Source organism: Pungitius pungitius, chromosome 3, assembly GCF_949316345.1.
Source record: "Pungitius pungitius chromosome 3, fPunPun2.1, whole genome shotgun sequence".
NCBI lineage: Eukaryota > Metazoa > Chordata > Actinopteri > Perciformes > Gasterosteidae > Pungitius > Pungitius pungitius.
In genome coordinates this window covers 10704742-10729555 of record NC_084902.1, presented here as the reverse complement: position 1 = coordinate 10729555, position 24814 = coordinate 10704742, and the positions used below count along the sequence as shown (strand labels likewise).

Here is a 24814-nt window from a genome sequence, read left to right as displayed (position 1 = left end):
CCTATTAAATAATATATACTGTCTCTCAACCCCCCCCACCCCCCCACCCACTCACCCAATACCATCTTTTCAAAATAAAAGCTGCAATGATTATGTTATTTAAACATGAAGCTTAGGATTCAGCTGTTTCGTTGAATACTTATTGCGCTTTCAAATAGTACTACAACCACTACTAGAATGTCTAGTACTTCTAGTAGTACTTCTAGTATTTCAACTGGTATTATTACTAAAATACTTTTACTACTAGTATTTCAACCCAATGGAGGGAATTCTTACTGTAATGTTTGATGAGGCCTATTAAATAATATATACTGTCTCTCAACCCCTGCACCTACTCACACACTCCCCCAATACCATCATTTCAAAATAAAAGCTGCAATGATTATCTAATTTAGCCATGAAGCTTAGGATGAAGCTGTTTTGTTAAATACGTATTGCTCTTTCAAATAGTACTACAACCACTACTAGAATGTCTAGTACTTCTAGTAGTACTTCTAGTATTTCAACTGGTATTATTACTAAAATACTTTTACTACTAGTATTTCAACCTAATGGAGGGAATTCTTACTGTAATGTTTGATGAGGCCTATTAAATAATATATACTGTCTCTCAACCCCTGCACCTACTCACCCACTCCCCCAATACCATCATTTCAAAATAAAAGCTGCAATGATTATCTAATTTAGCCATGAAGCTTAGGATGAAGCTGTTTTGTTAAATACGTATTGCTCTTTCAAATAGTACTACAACCACTACTAATATTTCTAGTACTTCTAGTAGTACTTCTAGTATTTCAACTGGTAGTATTACTAAAATGACTTTTACTACTACTAATATTACTAGTACTACTAGTATTTCAACCCCAATGGTGGGAATTCTTACTGTAATGTTTGATGAGGCCCATCAATTAATAACTAAGTTTTATTAGCTTAGGGCGACTGTGGGTGAGTGGGGAGCTCGGGCGGCAGTCCTCCAATCAGAGGGTTGGCGGTCTGATCCCAGGCCTGGCTAACCTGTATGTCACTGTGTCCTTGGGCAAGACACTTGATCCCAGCATTGTTCCTCTAGCTGTGACTACACTGTGTGAATGTTAGTTACTGGTTGGGCAGGTGCCACTGTGTATGGTAGGTCCTGTCATTGGTGTGTGAATGGGTGAATGATGTTATGTAGTGTTAAGGTGCTTTGAGTGGTCAGAAGACTAGAAGAGCGCTGTACAAATCTATTTTACCAAGTCCATTTGCTTTGAATAACAAACATTCTGTCTCCCAAACCACCCCCACCCAATTCCATTATTTCAAAATAAAAGCCTCAATGATTATCTGTACCTCAACAATAGGTACACCACAATTGCTTTCAAATACTAGTGAAACTAGTACTTACTTCTACTGCTGCTAGTACCACTAGTACAACAATTACAACTATAGTACTAAACCTTATATTACTACAAAAAATGTATTTTTTAATTCTCAGCTTTTATTATTTCGGTGTTTTCAAATTCATAGAAGCTTCTCCCATTTCTGTTTTTTTTTGTTGCAATTCTTTCAAGTTCATTTCAGCTTTTCTCATTTCTGTATTTTCAGCAATTTTTAAATGTATTTCAGCCTTTTCTATTTCAGCAATGTTTAGAATAATTTCAGCATGTTGCATTTTAAGCAACTTTTTGAAATTAATTTCAGCTTTTATTATTTCTGTGATTTCAAATTCATAGAAGCTTCTCCCATTTCAGTTTTTTTGCAATTCTTTCAAGTTCATTTCAGCTTTTCACATTTATGTATTTCAGCTTTTTCTATTCTTTCAGCAATGTTTAGAATAATTTCAGCTTGTTTCATTTCTGTACTTTAAGCAACTTTTTGAAATTAATTTCAGCTTTTTGCATTCCAACGCATTTTCAGCAGGAAATGCATTTTCTAGTTTTCAATTAGATTTTCTATTTGGCATTATACTCTTCTCCAACTATTTTTTTTCTGAAAATCTGGACAAGGAAATGTGAATAAAATGCACTAATATCGCCCAAGAGTCAAAAGAGGGACATCTGCAGGCCCTTTTGGATACTACATAATTTAATGTACAAAATGAGTTGCTTGTGTAAACTAAAGAAAGCAACAGATAAACAAAAGTATTCTGCACAGATTTGGATGAACTGGCATTCCTACCACAACATTCTACTTGCTAACTAAATTCTATATACTGTTTGTACACTATTTACTACATGCACTATTTATGATCACATACTAATCGGGGGGAAAAAAAGACATGAGCCATTTATTCAACTGTTCACAACAGGTAGAAAAAAAATGTCTTGCTTCTCTATAATGTCTTAATTAGCCATAATATGATTTACGTTGTTGTTACACCAACCATATATGCTCGAAACTTTGTGATCACAGATTAAAGACTTCTTGGTGGTATTTTACCCATCAAATGTTTTTTTGAGTTTTGTTCTGGTCTGAAAATAATAACATAACACTTTGGAAAGAAAATACATCCAAGCAAACCAAAACTAGAGGCCAAAATGGCAAATATCTCCACAGCCACAGTGAACTTCCCAGGAGAACTGACATAAGCTGGGATAAATGTAATCCACACTGCACAGAATATTAGCATGCTGAAGGTGATGAGTTTGGCTTCATTAAAGCTGTCTGGTAGCTTTCTAGCAAGAAAGGCAAGAATAAAACACAAGAAAGCAAGAAATCCGATGTAACCCAAAACAGCCCAGAACCCTACAACTGACCCCAGGGCACATTCTAAGATGATCTTTTCTTTATAGTGGTTCATGTTTTTGTAGGGGAAAGGAGGATTGATCGTCAGCCAAAGAACACAAATTATAACCTGAATGAGAGTGAAACACAGAACGCTGAGTCTCTGCTGTGCAGGCCCAAACCATTTCATCACATTACTACCTGGAAGTGAGGCCCTGAAGGCCATTAACACCACTAGAGTTTTCCCCAGGACACAAGAGATACAGAGGACAAAAGTGATGCCGAATGCAGTGTGTCGCAGCATGCAGGACCACTCAGTGGGCCGCCCTATGAAGGTCAGAGAACACAGGAAACACAGCTTTAAGGAGAAGAGCAGCAGGAAGCTCAACTCAGAGTTGTTGGCTTTTACAATAGGAGTCTCATTATGAGTGAAAAAAATGATTGATGTCAGAATAGATAAAAATACGCCAAAACAGCCAAATGCAGCTAAAAGTATTCCCATGATCTCTTCATAGGAGAGATACTCAGTATTTTTTAGGAGGCACTTGTCTTTCCTTTCATTGGGCCAAAATTCAGGTGGACAGATCAAACAGTCTGGAGAATCTGTAAAATAAATGAATCAAAGAAAAATAGGATCATCAACCAAAATCAAATAAAAAATGATGTTATTAGCTTAGGTGACAATACATGAATATCTCTGATTTTGTAATCTGTTACTCACTTGTTTGATTACTTATTGTTCCCTCAGGACACTGAAAGCATTCAAAGCAGCACACAAGCTTAAGCTTGTTTATGGCTTTACGGGTACCAGGTGGACATGGTTCCGTGCAGACGGATCTTACCACCTAAAAAGGCAAATCACATAATAAAATAGTTTTCATGTCGCCCATTGCAATGTTTGCAAAGTTCTTTAGAGATACATTTCTAAACTAAATCTTACATGTTGGATGTGTGTGGGTGCTGATGCCCACAGAGGCAGCTGACCTGCCTTCTCCTTACCTTATCACTGTCTCCTCCCCAAACTATTTTGGTGTTGTCTTTTATTTTTAATTTTTTCCCATCCAGGTAAGAGGTATCGTATTGACCGACATTGACGATCTCAACAGAACCATCTTCTTTCATCTGCCAGTTAACTAAGTCATACTGGGCAATTGATTCTCCATTTTCATCAAATGAAACTTTGGCCCCATTCTGTGTCGTGAAGTTCACATATTTAATGTGTTCCAACACCTGTAAAGTGACATTCAGCACAATCTGGTAAACATACAACTCACAAGCATGGGATGAACTTATTTTAGTATTTACATAGTACACTGAATGATTACATAAGATTGTATTGTCTTACATTAATCACAAAAATAAAAGAACCACTAAACACTAAATACGCTAAGTACGCTATGCCTGAATAAATACACCATAACTTACTAGTTTAGGCCGAACTTCGTTCTTGTTCACACAGGGTTTTCCTGTCGTGGGATTTGAGCCATTTTTACATTGCAATAGTGCATGAAGGGAGTAAGCCACCAGGTACACGGCTTTATACACATTATTCTCAGCCCTGAATTGTGTTATGGCTGTGTATGCACTGGAGACCGTCCTGAGATCCTCTGCGCCAGTGCACACAGTAGTTGTATTTGATGGAGAGAAGCTGCAGTCAAAGAAATTCTCCCAGAAAGCTTTAATTATAGTACTCTGTGGTTCATCTGTGGGTTTTAGGCTGAGTAAGTATTCACCAAGACCTGGGATGTAGGCCAGAGGGAGGGCAAAACCCATTGCGCCCTGTAAAACTGACCTTCTCCCAACAGAAGCCAGGCTTCCTTCTGTGATCCAAGCCTCACTGCCAATCCACTGCTTTCCTGTGATATTATATTTTTCAATATCTGACAGGAACGATTTGGTTTCGTAAAAGGACATAAACAACAGGACTACTTTTGAGGAGGACTCTCTTAGTGTATTCACGATGGTATTCAAAGTGAATTGTTTTGCCGCATTGTAAGGTAATGTGTATTCAACACATACACCCAATTTCTTTCCTTCCATGTTGAATTTAGCTACACCTTCATTTGAGTACAATTCATCAGAGTATATAATCCCCACCCAGAGCCAGTCAAAATGTTTCATAAGCTGCACGAGGCCGAGGATTTGGAAGTGATCACTAGGCACAGTTCTAAAGAATGTGGGATACAGTCTTTTGTTGCTCAAACAAGAACAGGTTGAAAGATGGCTTACCTTCAAAGAAAAAAAAGACAGTTGAAAACAATAAATCTACATCTACTTTCAAAGGTCGAATTTTAAATATACATGTAATATAATGAAAATCCGACAGTTTGCAGTTCTTCTCACCTGTGGAATAAATAGCGGGCTTAGAATCAGGTTCATTACTTGACTAACTTCAGAGGATGAATGGCCTATGAGAGCCTGGATCGAATCACTGCAGCCCTTTGAATCCTCTCCAGTTACTGCTTCTATCGCTGCTCGTACCAGGTTTTCACTGCCGCAGCCATTGTACACCCGATAGCCAAGACTCACTCCGGGAAGGAGCTCAGTATTTCTGTTAATCTCCTCCACAGTAAAAATCATTGTACGGGCAAACTTCAATTCCCTGTCATTCCACCTGCAAACATAGTGTTAACTGTTGGCAAGTTACCTTAAAAGAAGAAGTTTAAAAAAGTAACTATAGCAAATAATAATTGTAATAATACTAAATAATAATAACGATCATTTGGCAACACATCAAACAGGCACATGAACCATGCAATACATTCATGTTGCATACAAATTTGGCATATTTTAACCACTTACTTAGTGCAGTATGTGTTTGGAAATGCCCCATAGCCATAATTGTTCAGTATGCGTGTGCTAGTCATAGAGAAAACTCCTCCTATAATAAGATCACCTTCGTTTGAAAATTCCAAAAACCCTGTCTGCCCGAGCATTTTGCATGTTTGGTTTTCTGACATTGTCCCTGCCATCAGCGTGAATAAGATAAAAGTAATCCAACCCATCGTGAGCCACCGTCCCCTCCGGTGAAGAATGTCTGACCTGGGAGCCGACCTTTATAGCTTTTCCCACTATGTGAGAAACATCAGCAGCCAATGTGAGCACCCTTAACTCTTTTTTCACAAATTATTTGAGAATTTTTTTATCTGCTGATTGTCATCTTGCACACAAAAGGCATTGTTTACCTATTTGTATCTAAAGTGGACTTAAGGCGGAGGTAAGGAACTAAGTAAGGGAAATAATTTTAGTTTTTTTCCACAGGAATATAAATGTAGTAGGTATGTAGTGTACATTTAAATTCAATTAAGAGTTTTAATTAAAATGAACTTCGCTGTTGCAACATTAATTGTTGGAATGCAGTTCTGTATTTCAAGTATTGTTCTTCGAATCTTTATTCAACTTATTCTATTTCTTCTGCGCCACCTTTCAATTCCTTCACACTTTTTAGCTATTTAAATATTAAAATGTTCAGCTCATTCAGTAGAGGGGTGCTATGACTTTTCAGCTCTCTAGCTCTTATAATTAAATTTATATTAATAAAATCATCTTTTTTTAACATGTTTTTCAATGGAGTTCATTTTCAAATCCTCTCAAAATTTTAACTTTTTCAGCTTTTCCAATCTTTCAGCTAGAGACACCATTGAAACTTTAAAATGACACAAGTCTTAACAATTTTATAAAAAAAACAGCTTGTTGATATCTATTATACTTTTTTCATAATCACTAATAATGTTTCATTAGTTTTGGGGTCCGGTTCTAACTTAGAGTGGAGCATTTGGGAATGTTCCGGAAGCCTAGAGTGTGAAGCCGTGTCAGAATCTGGTAAAAAAAAAGCACTTTTTTCTTTACAGCCACAATATTCACTTTTCAGTCACTTTTCATTTCTAGATTAAAACGATGCCGTGCTTGCGCTGGTCGGACTCATATGAGTATGGAATCCCACAATTATTTACTTTTTGCGTGAGGAGCCCGATAGTGAGACAAAGTCTGTCTCGAGGCCCATAGGCAAATCAGCCATTATTTAAAAAAAACAACAACAGAAGGTACATGTTTTGTAAACTGCTAGTTGAGCAGTTTTAAAACACATAGAGACATAAAAACTACAGTCATTCGTTCGGTAGAGTCTTGCGTCTCTCAAAATCACATTATTTTTTGGCTAGCCCAAATAGTTTTCCTCCAGAGGGTATTTGTTTGAGGTGTGGATTCTCAGTAACTCAGTCTGTCTGCCCCTGTGAGCTCGTTAGTGACCAGCTGGTTCGTTCGTGAGCGCTACCTTAGTGTTCGATAGCCATAAAAATAGTAGTTTAGGAGTCATCCACTGTGCAGGGACGTGTAGGTTTAACCGTGGTTAGCTAACGATACATATGGACGTGCATGTCATGAGTTGGGACAGAGACCCGGGACGAGCAGACCGTAAGTAATGTGGAGGCAGGACGGTTAGATATTTCAAACATGGGAGAGCGGCATTAACGAGCTAGCTAACGAAGCTACAACAGGAACCCCATCAGAGGGTGAGTGCTAACGAGGCTACGTGCCGAGCAGCACATCTCTCTTCGACCACTGCCTCCGTACGAGACACCGGAATTTTCCGACGCCCTGCCCGTCTGTTGGCGGGAGTTCGAAGTAAACCGGGGGTTGTGACGTTGTTCCTTCGGTGTTGTCATTGAGCTGCAGACACGTGACTTTATTTTCTTACGCGAATGACAGGAGATCGTTCTTTTCGTTTGGTCTTTATTTTACGCAACAAAGCATCAACTTAATATACTATTAATAACCTTTTCCGCGGACCGCAAGAAGGTCCGTCGGATGATAAGCACGTTGAAATACCGGGGGTGTATTTGTCACACATACGTCCACATCATAGTTTATTTTTCTTCTTCACTGGGTGTTCACATCATAGTCTATTCATCTCCACTGCATGTTCACTAACTCTCCTGTCATTTCAGATCCTCCCACCTCGTCACCTGATTTCCTGCACCTGGTTCTCCTCACCCTCACCTGTGGTGCCTTCCCTCGTCAGTCACTCACTATTTAAGCCAGTCACATTCTGTTGCTCACTGCCAGATTGTCTTGTGTGTTCTACCAAGTTTTCCAGCGTTTCCCGAAGCCATCCTGTTTTTCTCGATCCCGACCTCGTCTGTTCCTCGACCCCGATTTACCTGCCTGCCCCGTTTTGGATTTGTCTGCCTGTCTGTGTGCCCTCCTGATTCTGACCCTGCCTGTCCTCGTCTACGGATTACCTGCCTGCCCCTCTGGACTTGTTTGCCTCCTGACGGATCTCCCGGTTTTGACCCTACCTGAACCTTGATTAAAACCCTCCTGTCTTGTCCATCGTGTATGAGTCGTGCATTTGGGTTCTCCCGTACTTCGGTATCAGTAACCGTGACAGTATTAGGTTACGGGCGGACCGACAGACAGGCCGGGGTTGTGGGGGGGCCCGCTGGTGGGCAAAACTGCAGTGAGGAGTGAACAATTGTGCGCGATGAGGTCGATTTTGATGGGACCAGCACAAAGCTCTCGCCACATCTTTATTACCTTACCTGGCCACAGAAGAATGTGTTACATCAAGAGGATTTCCACATACCGTTAATCCTCAAATAGTGGCCGGGGCTTTTATTTACATAGGCTGCACAGCGCACCGGCCTGTATTTAGGGCAGACTTTTAATAGGGGCAGGCCTTTATTTCTTACTTACCGGCAGAGGTGTGGACTCGAGTCATGTGACTTGGACTTGAGTCAGACTCGAGTCATGTATTTGATGACTTCAGACTCAACTCGACAAAACGTACAAAGACTTGCAACTCGACTTGGACTTTAACATCGATGACTCATGACTTCACTTGGACTCGAGCCTTTTGACTCGAGAAGACTTGCTACTTCCCATGAACACTGGGGGAAAACATTTTCACACGGCCGCGCCGCTCTGTTTATCTGCATCTGTCAAAAAAATGTGCGCCACCTGTATGCAGAGTGCGCGCGCTGCCTGCACGACATCCAATCACTGCAGTCCATTTTACCGTATCAACGAGACAGCTCGTTCATGCTTACAAAAATCGGGAATTTTTGAACCCGGATTCAGACTCCGATGGAAATCCTCGCCAACATTGTGTCAACGTCCGTTTTAAAGTACTATAACACAGTCACAGTCGATCCACCATTACCCTTCCCTTTGTAGTCTAGGTCTGTGAGGCAGCGCACCATCACCCAGGGTTCCCCGTCCCCACTATAATAAGAGGACTTGAAATGACTCGAAACTAAAATGGTAAGACTTTGGACTCGACTTGAGACTTGTTGGCTTTGACTTTTGACTCTACTTGGGACTTGCCTCATCTTTGACTACGACTTGAGACTTACTTGTGACTTGCATAACAATGACTTTGTCCCACCTCTGCTTACCGGTATCTTCTGTTATAGAATTGTATTATTTAAATAAAATAACGGGCATAATTACAGTAGGCTAATATCATTCATTGCATATGCGTTCAGCACCTGCAACCATCTACCGATAGGCTACCGGTAGAATGAAACCAGTAGACCTATAGCTAATCAACTTTCTGGAAACTAATCATTTAGAAATGAATCAGTAATAAACCATAGTGTCAGTCTTAAGATACATCGTTAATTTCAGATATTTTCCAATGTTCTCAATTACAATCAAGCAAGTCAAAAATTTCACTCAGCCAAAAAAAAAGTTTATCGCGTATAGCGCTTTATTTGCAGTGTCAATGTAACAATAAATATCTGGTCCTGTCAAAGGACAGCAATCACAGAACGAACAGGAGACAACCAAAATTAAACCAAATGGCCAGGACTTAGACTAGGTCTGTCATATTACGCAACTACCAAATTCATCAGCAACATCAGAATGGGCATAGCCATTAAGCTACGGTCAAATGGAGCAAACAAACTCAGAACTAAGTAGTATTGTAGTCATGTAGTATTAAAACGCTTTAAGTGGTCAGAAGACTAGAAAAGCGCTGTACAAGTCCATTTACCAAGTTCATTTAGTTTGAATGAAAAACATTCTCTCTCCCAACCCCCCCCTCACCCAATTCCATTATTTCAAAATAAAAGCCTCAATGATTATCTGTACCTCAACCATAGGTACACCACAATACACAATACTAGTACAACTAGTACTTACTTCTACTGCTAGTTCCACAATTACAATGATAACTAGTACTAAACCTTATATTACTACAAAAGATGTATTTTTTAATTCTCAGCTATTCCTATTTCTATTCTTTCAGCAATGTTTAAATTCCTTTCAGCTTTTATTAGTTCTGTATTTTTCCAAATTCATAGAAGCTTCTCCCATTTCTGTCTCTTCTGTCCCTGGGGTTTACTTCACTTCCTGCTTTGTCCTGTCATCCGCTGTGATTGTCTTTCCATGATTGTTTCCACTAGTGTCCAATCACCTGCACCTCCCCTGTGTATTTAAGCGCTGGGTGTCTTGTGCTTTCTGGATTCATAGAAGTTTTGGGTTTTTTAACATATGACTATTAAAGACTTTTTTTGTTGGTGCGAACTCTGCACCTGAGTCCTCCTTCCTGCCACTCTACCCTAGCTGTTCTGACAAATTTATCATGACATTTTAGCATTTTCATGGCTACTTGAACAAGGTTTGCCTTTTTTAGCAATAAACAATTCTCATTTTCAATTAGATTTTCTATTTGGCATTATACTCTTCTCCAACTATTTTTTTCTGAAAATCTGGACAAGGAAATGTAAATAAAAAGCACTATCGCCCAAGAGTCAAAAGAGGGACATCTGCAGGCCCTTTTGGATACTACATAATTTAATGTATAAAATGAGTTGCTTGTGTAAACTAAAGAAAGCAACAGATAAACAAAAGTATTCTGCACAGATTTGGATGAACTGGCATTTCTACCACAACATTCTACTTGCTAACTAAATTCTATATACTGTTTGTACACTATTTACTACATGCACTATTTATGATCACATACTAATCGGGGGGAAAAAAAGACATGAGCCATTTATTCAACTGTTCGCAACAGGTAGAAAAAAATGTCTTGCTTCTCTATAATGTCTTAATTAGCCATAACATGATTTACGTTGTTGTTACACCAACCATATATGCTCGAAACTTTGTGATCACAGATTAAAGACTTCTTGGTGGTATTTTACCCATCAAATGTTTTTTTGAGTTTTGTTCTGGTCTGAAAATAATAACATAACACTTTGGAAAGAAAATACATCCAAGCAAACCGAAACTAGAGGCCAAAATGGCAAATATCTCCACAGCCACAGTGAACTTCCCAGGTGAACTGACATAAGCTGGGATAAATGTAATCCACACTGCACAGAATATTAGCATGCTGAAGGTGATGAGTTTGGCTTCATTAAAGCTGTCTGGTAGCTTTCTAGCAAGAAAGGCAAGAATAAAACACAAGAAAGCAAGAAATCCAATATAACCCAAAACAGCCCAGAACCCTACAACTGACCCCAGGGCACATTCTAAGATGATCTTTTCTTTATAGTGGTTCATGTTTTTGTAGGGGAAAGGAGGATTGATCGTCAGCCAAAGAACACAAATTATAACCTGAATGAGAGTGAAACACAGAACGCTGAGTCTCTGCTGTGCAGGCCCAAACCATTTCATCACATTACTACCTGGAAGTGAGGCCCTGAAGGCCATTAACACCACTAGAGTTTTCCCCAGAACACAAGAGATACAGAGGACAAAAGTGATGCCGAATGCAGTGTGTCGCAGCATGCAGGACCACTGTGTGGGCCGCCCTATGAAGGTCAGAGAACACAGGAAACACAGCTTTAAGGAGAAGAGCAGCAGGAAGCTCAGCTCAGAGTTGTTGGCTTTTACAATAGGAGTCTCATTATGAGTGAAAAAAATGATTGATGTCAGAATAGATAAAAATACGCCAAAACAGCCAAATGCAGCTAAAAGTATTCCCATGATCTCTTCATAGGAGAGATACTCAGTCTTTTTTAGGAGGCACTTGTCTTTCTTTTCATTGGGCCAAAATTCAGGTGGACAGATCAAACAGTCTGGAGAATCTGTAAAATAAATGAATCAAAGAAAAATAGGATCATCAACCAAAATCAAATAAAAAATGATGTTTTTAGCTTAGGTGGCGACACATGAATATCTCTGATTTTGTAATCTGTTACTCACTTGTTTGATTACTTATTGTTCCCTCAGGACACTGAAAGCATTCAAAGCAGCACACAAGCTTAAGCTTGTTTATGGCTTTACGGGTACCAGGTGGACATGGTTCCGTGCAGACGGATCTTACCACCTAAAAAGGCAAATCACATAATAAAATAGTTTGCATGTCGCCCATTGCAATGTTTGCAAAGTTCTTTAGGGATACATTTCTAAACTAAGTCTTACATGTTGGATGTGTGTGGGTGCTGATGCCCACAGAGGCAGCTGACCTGCCTTCTCCTTACCTTATCACTGTCTCCTCCCCAAACTATTTTGGTTTTGTCTTTTATTTTGAAATTCTTCCCGTAAGAGGTATCGTATTGACCGACATTGACGATCTCAACAGAACCATCTTCTTTCATCTGCCAGTTAACTAAGTCATACTGGGCAATTGATTCTCCATTTTCATCAAATGAAACTTTGGCCCCATTCTGTGTCGTGAAGTTCACATATTTTATCTGTTCCAACACCTGTAAAGTGACATTCAGCACAATCTAGTAAATATACAACTCACAAGCATGGGATGAACTTATTTTAGTATTTAAATAGTACACTAAATGATTACATAAGATTGTATTGTCTTACATTAATCACAAAAATAAAAGAACCACTAAACACTAAATACGCTAAGTACGCTATGCCTGAATAAATACACCATAACTTACCAGTTTAGGCCGAACTTCGTTCTTGTTCACACAGGGTTTTCCTGTCGTGGGATTTGAGCCATTTTTACATTGCAATAGTGCATGAAGGGAGTAAGCCACCAGGTACACGGCTTTATACACATTATTCTCAGCCCTGAATTGTGTTATGTCTGTGTATCCAATGGAGACCGTCCTGAGATCCTCTGCGCCAGTGCACACAGTAGTTGTATTTGATGGAGAGAAGCTGCAGTCAAAGAATTTCTCCCAGAAAGCTTTAATTATAGTACTCTGTGGTTCATCTGTGGGTTTTAGGCTGAGTAAGTATTCACCAAGACCTGGTATGTATGCCAGAGGGAGGGCAAAACCCATTGCGCCCTGTAAAACTGACCTTCTCCCAACAGAAGCCAGGCTTCCTTCTGTGATCCAAGCCTCACTGCCAATCCACTGCTTTCCTGTGATATTATATTTTTCAATATCTGACAGGAACGATTTGGTTTCAGAAAAGGACATAAACAACACGACTACTTTTGAGGAGCACTCTCTTAGTGTATTCACGATGGTATTCACAGTGAATTGTTTTGCCGTATTGTAAGGTAATGTGTATTCAACACATACACCCTCTTTCTTTCCTTCCATGTTGAATTTAGCTACACCTTCATTTGAGTACAATCCATCCGAGTGTATAATCCCCACCCAGAGCCAGTCAAAATGTTTCATAAGCTGCACGAGGCCGAGGATTTGGAAGTGATCACTAGGCACAGTTCTAAAGAATGTGGGATACAGTCTTTTGTTGCTCAAACAAGAACAGGTTGAAAGATGGCTTACCTTCAAAGAAAAAAAGACAGTTGAAAACAATAAATCTACATCTACTTTCAAAGGTCGAGTTTTAAATATACATGAAATCTGTTGCAGTTCTTCTCACCTGTGGAATAAATAGCGGGCTTAGAATCAGGTTCATATCTTGACTAACTCCAGAGGATGAATGGCCTATGAGAGCCTGGATCGGATCACTGCAGCCCTTTGAATCCTCTCCAGTTACTGCTTCTATCGCTGCTCGTACCAGGTTTTCACTGCCGCAGCCATTGTACACCCGATAGCCAAGACTCACTCCGGGAAGGAGCTCAGTATTTTTGTTAATCTCCTCCACAGTAAAAATCATTGTACGAGCAAACCTCAATTCCCTGTCATTCCACCTGCAAACATAGTGTTAAGTGTTGGCAAGTTACCTTAAAAGAAGTTTAAAAAAGTTATTATAGCAAATAATCATTCTAATAATGCTAAATAATAATAACGATCATTTGGCAACACATCAAACAGGCACATGCACGTTGCATACAAATTTGACATATTTTAACCACTTACTTAGTGCAGTGTGTGTTTGGAAATGCCCCATAGCCATAATCGTTCAGTATGCGTGTGCTAGTCATAGAGAAAACTCCTCCTATAATAAGATCACCTTCGTTTGAAAATTCCAAAAACCCTGTCTGCCCGAGTTTTTTGCATGTTTGGTTTTCTGACATTGTCCCTGCCATCAGCGTGAATAAGATAAAAGTAATCCAACCCATCGTGAGCCACCCTCCCCTCCGGTGAAGCATGTCTGACCTGGGAGCCGACCTTTATAGCTTTTCCCACTATGTGAGAAACATCAGCAGCCAATGTGAGCACCCCTCATTTGCATTCATCCAACGCAGAAACAGCTCTATTCAGGCCCACAATCACACACTGATTACAACGCAGACCTCACCTAAGGAGCAATTAGCATTCAATGTCTTGCTCATGAAAACTTCAATATATTAATAAGTTCAGCCGGATACAAATAATTGTTTAATTGCATAACACCAAGTGGATTGACATAGACTGGATTTAAAAGAAGATATCTGTTTTTGGAAATGATTAATGTTTCAATTCAATGTTCAATTGCAGAGCCACTAACCCTTGATTTCGATGTTGTTTTTTGTTAACAAAAATGTCTCCTCCTCTCTGAATAACATTAGGAGCTTTGCAAAGATGTACCGGTAGTCTATTTCAGGGTTAAGGTTTGTTCTCAAGTTAGGTTGTTATCTTGCTGTTAATTTAAATGACAAATCATGTTTTTATTATCTAATAAAAACTACTGGTTTGCATTACATGAAGTGATATATCAGCTCATTTGAGGGGATTACAGATGATTAATTAGTTTATTAAAAATTCTCACACATACACACATTCAAAAAGAGTCATTTTAACAGCTAATTACAATTATCATTTAAAATGTGTTGTAATACGTTCACTTATTCACATTCACAGTAAGGTTTTACATATTTTTGATATGATAAGGGATTACACTAAATTAAGGCAATGTCTACATAAAAAAAGAAAAACTAGAGCTCTGTACAAGTGTTCTCCCAGTTAAAAACTGTGTAGAGCTATCGTGTAAGATAGAAAAGGAGAAGTTAAATTTTCAACGAGACCAACATCACCTCAGCTGCTGAGGATGTCGATGGAACTGCTACACTGGTCAAGGTTTGATACACCGGGGTATGTTTCATAGTATTTCTTTTTTTTAAATGAACCTGTTGATTTTAATGACCAGAAGATATTTTATTGGTGCCCTTGAGTTCTGCAGACAGGTCACCAGTTGCACATGTAAGAGGACACTCAAAAGGTTCAGTTTATCCAGGATGGATTGGAGCAAACTGCAAAGTGAGACGAACCCACAGAGCAACGTAGCCAGTAGCTCTACATGCCCTGACCCTGGCCAGGGCTCGAGTGTTGAACCCATACCCTCGACGAGTATGTCTTCAACTGCGTCTTTTCTGTTCTTACTTGGAATAGGAGAACTGAAAGTCAACAAAATTAACAACACAGTGACAGGCAGAGCCCTAAATTGCTGTTGCGTGCGACACAACAATTTCATCACAGTTCGAGCAGCCCTGCAGGAAATTAACGCATGAACGGGCCTCCCACGAGACCAAGAGAGGAGTAGAGCAAAGGACATCCTCACAGCGACCCACGCAGTGGGCTGATGGATGGGGACTGACCGGGAAAAAGAGCGCAACGTCATGGTGAAAAAAATCTCCATTGTGGAGTCACTGGCATGAGCAGCGCTGCTTCTGTTGGGTGATATCTTCATTCTTGTCATGTAGATTCCAAGTAGTAACACAACTCCCAGGAAATATCCAGCTATCCATCTGCTGGGGTCTACACGCCTTACACTCTTCATCCCGCCTGAGTAAACAAGACAAAGTGATGGATTATGAACCAGCTCATTAAATGTGTGCTTTTCTTGCAACGGGTGGCTTTGCTGTGTTGATTTTCAGTATCACCTGATGGTTTTAGACGCGCTTCTTTAAGACACCGTGATGCAGAGAACTTTGATGGCATCTGATGAAAAGAGGTGAAAGTCTATTACTTGTGGCACATTACACATCACACAAACATGCATACAAATATAGAATACAGAATTTGTGTGATGTAAATGTTTTCATTATAAGACTTTACTGCACAATATTTACGATATTACCACTTCACGGTGACGTTGGAGTACTTGCCTCCTGGCATTTATATACACATATGTATGTCAGACAGTAGTGAGATAAGGAATCAAGTAAATGTTGCTTGAAAAAAAACTCCTTTTAGGAAACAGGTATCCAGTGGTCTAGTAGAAGAATGGTAATGATGTTGTAACAGTAAACCACATTTCTCTGGCGAAAACAATGAAGGACAGATACTACAATTTGATGGAAATGATTGATGTTAACATGTAATTATAGAGCTCACCTCTATTTTATGTAGCAGACAACAGATCCTTGAGCTTAAATGCTTGTTTTTGAACATGTTTTGCTTGTTTTCCGTCACTCCTTTCAGCAACCGCACACGGTCATAATGGATTGTGCAGTTCAAATAAACACCAGGAAAGAGGACACAGTCGTCTTTCATCGTGTTCTCTGCGAAAATATTTTCTGAGCCAACAGATATTCCAAGAGCTCTATGCAAATGGGAAAAAAAGAAAATTAGTCAATGAACATAATAGAGTAAGGTATCACATATTCATCACCCCTAACAACAACCATACACTACATGAATCACCAATCTGCTCAACATTTGTTAAAAGACATAAACTACTTATTGTGTTTTTGGGGGGTCTTCCAATATTGTCTATAGGTTAGGTAAGTTAAGAAGCAATATACAGGTACATTAAACAGAGATGAGAAAAAACAGTGCAATTTTGCAACAATTTGCTCACCTTTCACATATCGTTTTGTCATGAATAACATTGTTTTTACACGACACACGTAAGCTGCTGCTCTTTGTTTCTTCATCACATTCGTACCGACAGAGCGCAGCACACTGGTGCAGTCTGAGCCATGTGCCAGATGACACTGTCCAAGTGAACTGTGCTAAGAAGACAAACGCAACTGTTGACATCTCAGAGCCTCGCCGTTGGCACAGTCAGGATTCTTGTAAAGACGTGTTTTATAGCTTCCTGTCTGTTACTCGGGTGTAGGAGGCAACTTAGTTGTCCAGTCTCAGAGGATCATGCAAATTTCTTCTTCTTTTTTTTGCGAACGTAAGACCATACGATGTCATTCGTAAAGAATAAATCGGACAAGAATGGGCCTTGTATCCTAACTATCATTCTTAGGTTAAGTATCTTGGCTGATATAAACTTGATTTAGGCCTCATTGGTTTTTATTGTATGTTCTGTGAAAAGAAAACACTCTTGAATATCAACACACAAACAGGGAGAGCAACGTCGCTGAACTATATTTCCCAAAGGCAAATAGTTGTTTGATTTTAATCCTTGGATTATTAGACATTTGGTTGGTTATCTGGCGTAGTGATCATAATCATGAAAAGAACAAACTAAAAATGCACCGGTCAACATTAGTTTTTGGTGAGAAATGTACTCTTTAAGGAGAACAGTAGACTGAACTGTGGAAAGATTCATCTTTTGTTTAGTCTATCGCAACCAAATAACCGAAAAGCTACAAGTTGTTAGCTATTTGGAAAGGTTAGAACTGATTCAGAGTCTTGTTAAAACACAACAGTGTTATTTGAGTTACGAACTGGGAGTGTAGCTGCAGGGTACAGACACGATGGGGCTTTTTCGTGGATGACATTCTAAAGACTCACACTAGAAACAACACATGAGTAAATTATAGATTAATTGTTATTATTACATGTCAAAATGTTAGCAAAAGTAAGTTAGAACACAGTTCTCTAACCATTAATTCTGTAAGTATTTGAAGCAGCACGTGATACGTTGTTCCAAAAAACAAACTGGGAATTTTGTAATCAAGACTCACAATAGATAAGAAATCTTTGAATCTTTAGGTTTAATCTTCACACTTACAAGCGGAAACGTGACCAAAGGACTCACGAAGAACAGTTCATCTTCACACATTTTAAGTTACTGAAATGCTTGTAATTAAAAAATGATGTAACTGATCTGAAGGCAACCTCCTTGTGTAGATCAGGTCATATAGGGTGTCTTTTCAGATTTATTTGGGAAATACAATTTTAGTGTTTACAACTTGTACATTTCTAAATGAATGAATCACATAAATATTATAGGGACATCTTTCATTGATATTTTGTTCGACTTCCATATATTGTGGATGCTGTTCTAATAGAGTATTGAAATTATATTTTATATCTAATAACAATATCACTGCTGGAATCAACTTTGTAATTAGTAAGGAATCCCAACAAAATAAAACTAATATTGAAAGTCTTTTGTTCTGACCATTATGTGACTTTTTGTGTTTTGTTCTGGTCTAAGTAAAATAACATAACATTTGGGAATAAAAATACATAAAAGTAGTCCATAACTAGAGCTAATAATAGCAAATATCTCCACAGCCACTGTGAACTTCCCCGGAGAGCTGACATAAGCTGGGATGAATGCAATCCAAACTGCCCAGAATATCAACATGCTGAAGGTAATGAATTTAGCTTCATTGAAATGATCAGGTAACTTTCTAGCCAAAAAAGCAAGAACGAAACACAACATGGCTAAAACCCCTACGTATCCTAACACAGCCCAGAACCCCACAGGGGATCCCAATGCACACTCAAGAATAATCTTTTCTTTATAGTGGTTCATGTTTTTGTAGGGGAAAGGAGGATTGATCGTCAGCCAAAGAATACAAATTATAACCTGAATGAGAGTGAAACACAGAACGCTGAGTCTCTGCTGTGCAGGCCCAAACCATTTCATCACATTACTACCTGGAAGTGAGGCCCTGAAGGCCATTAACACCACTAGAGTTTTCCCCAGAACACAAGAGATACAGAGGACAAAAGTGATGCCGAATGCAGTGTGTCGCAGCATGCAGGACCACTGTGTGGGCCGCCCTATGAAGGTCAGAGAACACAGGAAACACAGAGTCAAGGAGAAGAGCAGCAGGAAGCTCAGCTCAGAGTTGTTGGCCCTGACGATAGGAGTTTCTCGGAAGTGAAAGAAAACACATGCTATCATAGTTGTTACCATGGCCCCTATCAAACAAATACATGTCAACATGATCCCCATGAGCTCTGCATAAGACAAGAATTCTATTTCCTTTAAGATGCACATGTCTCTTCTGGTATTTGGCCAATATTCAATGGGACATCTGAAGCAATCCATGGAGTCTGTTTTTGGAAGAGAGAAAAACATCAATAAGGTCATCACGGAAAGGAAAATTATTATAATATATATATATATATAATTTCAATATGCTTTAATAATCCAACCTGTAATATTACTGATTTCTCCTTCTGCACACGGTGCACAGTCATAACAGCAAATATGTTTTCTTTTCTGAAGGACTTTGTGTTTTCCCGGAGGACAGCTCTCACTGCAAACGGACACGGGCACCTGGGGCATAAAAACGTCGAGGAGTTGCAAGTGAACCACAGTGTGTTCCCTGTGTCATATTGTTGGTGTTGAAGTGCAATTTGAATTTTATTGAACAACATTAAGTTTCAAATCACTTTTGATGCACTTTATTGAGGTGGATTATGAAACATTATGCAGTATTACATTGTGACTAACCACCCAGATATATGACAACAAAGCAAAATGAGTATGTACCGTATGACTTCCTCCTCCCCAAACTATCTTCATGTCATTTAGTGTAAATTGGCGCTCACGGGGCAGAGTGGAGTCAAAGCCCCCAACTGTGGCGACATGCAGGGTCCTTGAGCTCACAAGCTGTATATTTACGAGTTCATATCTTGCAGGTGGATCTCCATTCTGGTCAAAGGTCACTCTTTCCCCCTGATTTGTTGTAAAGTTGACATTCTGTAAATAATGCAGCAACTGGAAAGAGGAGAAGGGACTTAATTAATCATAGAAGGCTCTTTTGCCTTTTGACTTAACATAAATGATTTCTGCCAAACCTGCCACGGTTGGATGTGTCCAGCATTGGCACAGGTCCCATTGGAGAAGGGGCCCCTCCCCTCTTCACATGTGACCAGATTGTGGAGGGCATGAGCCACTGCGTAAACTGACTTGTATACATTATTAGTAAATCTCATCTCTAAGACATCTGTAAAATATGATTCAACTGTCTGCATGCTCTCAAAGCTGTTGCACGGCTTTCTTTTTGTGTTCGCAGTGTCGTTCAGAGCGCAATCAAACGTGTCTTCCCAGAAGTCTCTGACAAACTGACTGTCGGGGAACTGTGACGGGTGGAGCTGTCTCAGGTGCTCCTCCAGCCCCGGGATCTTAGCCTTGCTGACAGTGAAGCCTAGCGAGCCAACCAGGAGGCTGTGTCCCTCACTGCCAGCCAGAGCGTTCTCTGTGATCCACGCGTCACTGCCGACCCACTGCACTCCTGTGATGTTCTGTTTGAACATCTCAGTCACCAGCACATCAACCTCTCTGTGGGACATGAACGCCACGACGACCTTAGAGGTGGAGTACTTTACAGATTCAACTACTTTTGCCAACTCATGAAGAGGACCTGTTTGTTCAAATGCTTTATAATACTCAACGCACACCCCTTCTTCTTGTGCAGCTTTCATAAATGCGGCGATCCCATTGATGCCATATTCGTTTTTGTTACTGATCACGCCGACCCAGGTCCAGCTGAAATGCTTCACCAGCTTTGCCAGAGCTCTGCTCTGGTAGAGGTCGCTTGGAATGGTTCGGAAGAAGGATGGAAACTCTTCTCTGTTGCTGAGACATGCACAGGTTGCAAAGTGGCTGAGCTGTAGAATTTTTATTTTTTTAGATAGAACATAAATGTTTGTATTACTCATCCATTAACTTGAAAAGCACAAAATTGTACTGAGTGATGTAGAAAAATAATCATCAATGTACACTCTGAATAAAAGTAAAATAGTTACCACTGGTACCTGGAACCTCCCTATAATCCGGGCAAATCCCACTGTAGGCGCAGAGGCAGAGTGACCAATCACAGCCTGCGCATTGTCAGCCTTTGTACAGTTCCTCTCATCAATGATCTCCTCCTGCCGATTGACTAAATCTAGAGCCGACCTTATAATGTTTGACATTCCACACGAATTGTATATTTTGTAGCCCATTGTGTGGTTAGGAAGAATAGCAGGATTTTGATTTATTTGCTTAATGGCAAAAATCATGGTCTGGGCAAATTGGAATTCTCTTACATTCATGCTAGAAAAAAAACAACAACAACATTGGTCATGAAGTTTTGGATTTGCACAAAAACGTATTGAACAAGAAAGCACATAACTGAACCAAACCAAAACCTGCATACTTACTTCTGGCACGTTGGACGATTGGGTAGAGTTTGAAAAGTGGGCTCGATGTCCCGGTACCCAGTGCGAAAGGTAAAAATTCCACCGGTAACAAAGTCTCCAGCCATTGTGAACTCAGGCGGTTGAGCCTTCTTTCCCTGAAGGCGGCACACAAGCGCTGCCCTCCTGAAAAGAAGAACCAGGAGCCCCAGCTTCAGCAGTGACATACCTTCGCTGCACAGACCGGCCTCTGCCCCTGTGTCAGTCTTTATACCCTCTGCAGGCCTTTCTAAGTGTCCACTCACATGGACCCTCCTGCTTTAGGGTGCAGAAACAAACGAGGGAGAGGCCACCCCAGGGGACTGTTCGGGGTATTGAAGATTATGAAGTAGCCTTCATTTGATATTGATAACACTATGTTTCTTTGTTCCAATCATGAATATTCCAATCATGAATATCTCTTTAAAAAAATAAATGATGCACACATACTGATTCCTATTGTTTTCTTGAATTTGTTTGTTTTAGTATTTAGTTTTATTTGACTTAATAATTGCAGGTCAATTACTGACTGCTATGATCAAGGAACATTACAATATCCATAGTTTTAAAACATTTAAATCTTTTTATAATGCATTAAGATCACGTAATGATGTGGTTATAAGTTATTCCAAGTGGTCGTAAGTGCCGTAAAAACAATGTTACAAGTGTTGATTTTGAATAGATTAAATGATTTTTACTGATTATTTATCACATTAACAGTGATTATAACTCATCAGATTGTCATTTATAACAAACATTAGAATTACATACTTTTCTTTTTCCCCAATTTGACCAACATTTATGAAGTATTATAATAGTAATAATACATTATAATCATTTAGTCCTTGCAACTGTAATTACACAGGGATTTAACCAGATCACGATGCTTTGACAGTATACAATACGTATGTATGTATATACACTCACCTAAAGGATTATTAGGATCACCATACTAATACTGCGTTTGACCCCCTTTCGCCTTCAGAACTGCCTTAATTCTACGTGGCATTGATTCAACAAGGTGCTGAAAGCAATCTTTAGAAATGTTGACCCATATTGATAGGATAGCATCTTGCAGTTGATGGAGGTTTGTGGGATGCACATCCAGGGCACGAAGCTCCCGTTCCACCACGTCCCAAAGATGCCTTTATTGGGTTGAGATCTGGTGACTGTGGAGGCCATTTTAGTACAGTGAACTCATTGACATGTTCAAGAAACCAATTTGAAAGGATTCAAGCTTTGTGACATGGTGCATTATCCTGCTGGAAGTACCCATCAGAGGATGGGTACATGGTGGCCATAAAGGGATGGACATGGTCAGAAACAATGCTCAGGTAGGCCGTGGCATTTAAACGATGCCCAATTGACACTAAGGGGCCTAAAGTGTGCCAAGAAAACATCCCCCACATCATTACACCACCAGCCTGCACAGTGGTAACAAGGCATGATGGATCCATCTTCTCATTGTGTTTACGCCAAATTCTGACTCTACCATCTGAATGTCTCAACAGAAATCGAGAAGCATCAGACCAGGCAAAGTTTTTCCAGTCTTCAACTGTCCAATTTTGGTGAGCTCTTGCAAATTGTAGCCTCTCTTTCCTATTTGTAGTGGAGATGAGTGGTACCCGGTGGGGTCTTCTGCTGTTGTAGCCCATCCGCCTCAAGGTTTTTTGTGTTGTGGCTTCACAAATGCTTTGCTGCATACCTCGGCTGTAACGAGTGGTTATTTCAGTCAAAGTTGCTCTTCTATCAGCTTGAATCAGTCGGCCCATTCTCCTCTGACCTCTAGCATCAACAAGGAGATTGTCTTGACCAGGACCACACCCCTAAATGCATTGAAGCAACTGCTATGCAATTGGTTGATTAGATAATTGCATTTATGAGAAATTGAACAGGTGTTCCTAATAATCCTTTAGGTGAGTGTATATTATGACAGTTTGTATAAGTCTATTTATGTTGATATTAAAGACTAGTTGTAATGCCGTCTAACTTTTGAACTTTGGAACTAGTAATATATCTACAAACTTGTTGGTTGATTAAGTCATTAATGCACACTGTCAACAAATAAATAACAAATATGACATCATGCTCATTGCTATATGGCCAAACAGAGCTACATGCGCCATTGAAGTGATGCAGGTAGTTGATCCACTAGGGATTATATTTAAGTTATCTTAGTTAGCGATAGTTAGTTAAAAAATGAAAAAGCATACCAGTGGTTGAGGGTTCCTTATGTGGTGTCATGCAAGTCTTCACCTGCACAATTACGATAAACAGGATATACCGCAGCATAAGTTGGGGCTGTTATTGGCCTTTGCTAAAATGTCACAAAGATTTGTTATAATAATGTAAACTATGTTTGAGCTGAGTGCTTATGGTACTTGTGTCCTTGATGGCTCTCGAACTAAAGAGTAAGTAAGTAACCAATCTGAAACACAATTAATAGGGACATTATGCATTTAGGATTTGAAGTCCAACTTTTACATTACATTGCTCTTTGGCCAAACACTGGCAGGAAACAAAGGACCTAATCTCAGGGCTCAATGGAAAAATGTAATTAAAAGAAAGAAAGAGAAAGATCAAAACAAACCCTTAATTGATTTCAAATGTGACAGTAACAAGTTGTGACAAGGATGTTTATTAACATTGATCCTGTTTTTCTGCTTGAGGCAATATGCCACCTGTTGTTCGTGGTGAGCAAAAGGATGAAGCAATCTGCAATGTTTAATCTCTGGTGTCGGCGTGCTGGAGCCCTGCTGGAGCATTCCCACTGGAGTCGAGCCACTGGGTAACGAAGTCCTGCTGATGACAGATGGGGACCTATTTATGTTCCATTGTTTTCTTCTGTCTTGTTTTGTATGTTCACCTGTAACCATTATGTCTGCTGTGTTGCATCATATTACATTTGAACTTGACAGTAGCATTAAGAGAAATAAAGTTCAAATCCAATTAAACACATCCATTTTATTCACTATTTTATTCATTTGCTTTCCATATTTATGTGTTCTGCATGCAGCATTCACCATTCAAGATATTTATTGTCATGTGTACAGTTTCAAAGGTTACTATGTACAATAAAATTCTTGTTTTGTTATGCCCTCGTTCCACAGATGTAAAACACTTCTGCAGACCATATCATGTAACCAAGGCCTTTGTACTCCATATCCATCGTCGTTGTCATAATGTCATCATCTCTTTGTGTGTGTATTATAGTCTACATAATCACATTTTCATGTTCATGTATAGTCCTATTCTATTTTCATATCCATCCAATATTTCGTAAAAGGCAAAGTCTCTTATCAATAATAAACTTAGGGAGAGAGAAACATTCTCAAGACAAAGTTTCCTTAATTTGGCCCATGGGATGCAGAACAATTAGTCTTCGTCTACCTTACATTCACACTGTAATTGTTTGGAAATATCCTCCACACATGTGCTGTATGTCAGAGGCTGCAACGCGTCCAGAAGTTTGAGTCAAAACTTTATTATAGATTCAAGGTCAAGGCATTACATTAAGTAAATACCGTAGAAATTCACAATAAAGACATATGGTT

The 24814-nt window shown here is 39.5% G+C and overlaps 3 protein-coding genes across 3 annotated transcripts; all 3 read right to left on the bottom strand.

Moving 5' to 3' along the window:
- Positions 1 to 2389: 2389 nt before the first annotated feature.
- LOC119213386 (extracellular calcium-sensing receptor-like) lies at positions 2390 to 5298 on the bottom strand. The gene is made up of 5 exons (XM_037464639.2): positions 5044 to 5298; positions 4126 to 4929; positions 3700 to 3930; positions 3422 to 3545; positions 2390 to 3303 (listed from the first exon to the last, which is right to left on the bottom strand). Exons 1-5 carry the CDS (start codon positions 5278 to 5280, stop codon positions 2390 to 2392), a joined length of 2310 nt encoding a protein of 769 aa, XP_037320536.2. The 5' UTR covers positions 5281 to 5298.
- A 5526-nt stretch (positions 5299 to 10824) lies between these two features.
- Positions 10825 to 13710, bottom strand: LOC119213392 (extracellular calcium-sensing receptor-like). Its single transcript, XM_037464653.2, has 5 exons — positions 13456 to 13710; positions 12555 to 13358; positions 12135 to 12359; positions 11857 to 11980; positions 10825 to 11738 (listed from the first exon to the last, which is right to left on the bottom strand). Exons 1-5 carry the CDS (start codon positions 13690 to 13692, stop codon positions 10825 to 10827), a joined length of 2304 nt encoding a protein of 767 aa, XP_037320550.2. The 5' UTR covers positions 13693 to 13710.
- A 4524-nt stretch (positions 13711 to 18234) lies between these two features.
- LOC119227512 (extracellular calcium-sensing receptor-like) lies at positions 18235 to 21364 on the bottom strand. The gene is made up of 6 exons (XM_037486388.2): positions 21246 to 21364; positions 20850 to 21138; positions 19899 to 20711; positions 19591 to 19818; positions 19251 to 19374; positions 18235 to 19148 (listed from the first exon to the last, which is right to left on the bottom strand). Exons 1-6 carry the CDS (start codon positions 21347 to 21349, stop codon positions 18235 to 18237), a joined length of 2472 nt encoding a protein of 823 aa, XP_037342285.2. The 5' UTR covers positions 21350 to 21364.
- Positions 21365 to 24814: the final 3450 nt, after the last annotated feature.

Coding starts and splice junctions, on each gene's coding strand:
- LOC119227512 (XM_037486388.2), bottom strand. CDS start 21,349: ATGGCTGGAGACTTTGTTACCGGTGGAATTTTTACCTTTCGCACTGGG. Junction 19,819..19,898: donor GACACATCCAACCGTGGCAG/GTTTGGCAGAAA, acceptor TCCTCTTTCCAG/TTGCTGCATTATTTACAGAA. Junction 19,149..19,250: donor AGAAATCAGTAATATTACAG/GTTGGATTATTA, acceptor TTCCAAAAACAG/ACTCCATGGATTGCTTCAGA.
- LOC119213386 (XM_037464639.2), bottom strand. CDS start 5,280: ATGATTTTTACTGTGGAGGAGATTAACAGAAATACTGAGCTCCTTCCC. Junction 3,931..4,125: donor ACGAAGTTCGGCCTAAACTA/GTAAGTTATGGT, acceptor GTCACTTTACAG/GTGTTGGAACACATTAAATA. Junction 3,546..3,699: donor GGGGAGGAGACAGTGATAAG/GTAAGGAGAAGG, acceptor TTGCCTTTTTAG/GTGGTAAGATCCGTCTGCAC.
- LOC119213392 (XM_037464653.2), bottom strand. CDS start 13,692: ATGATTTTTACTGTGGAGGAGATTAACAAAAATACTGAGCTCCTTCCC. Junction 12,360..12,554: donor ACGAAGTTCGGCCTAAACTG/GTAAGTTATGGT, acceptor GTCACTTTACAG/GTGTTGGAACAGATAAAATA. Junction 11,739..11,856: donor AACAATAAGTAATCAAACAA/GTGAGTAACAGA, acceptor TTTATTTTACAG/ATTCTCCAGACTGTTTGATC.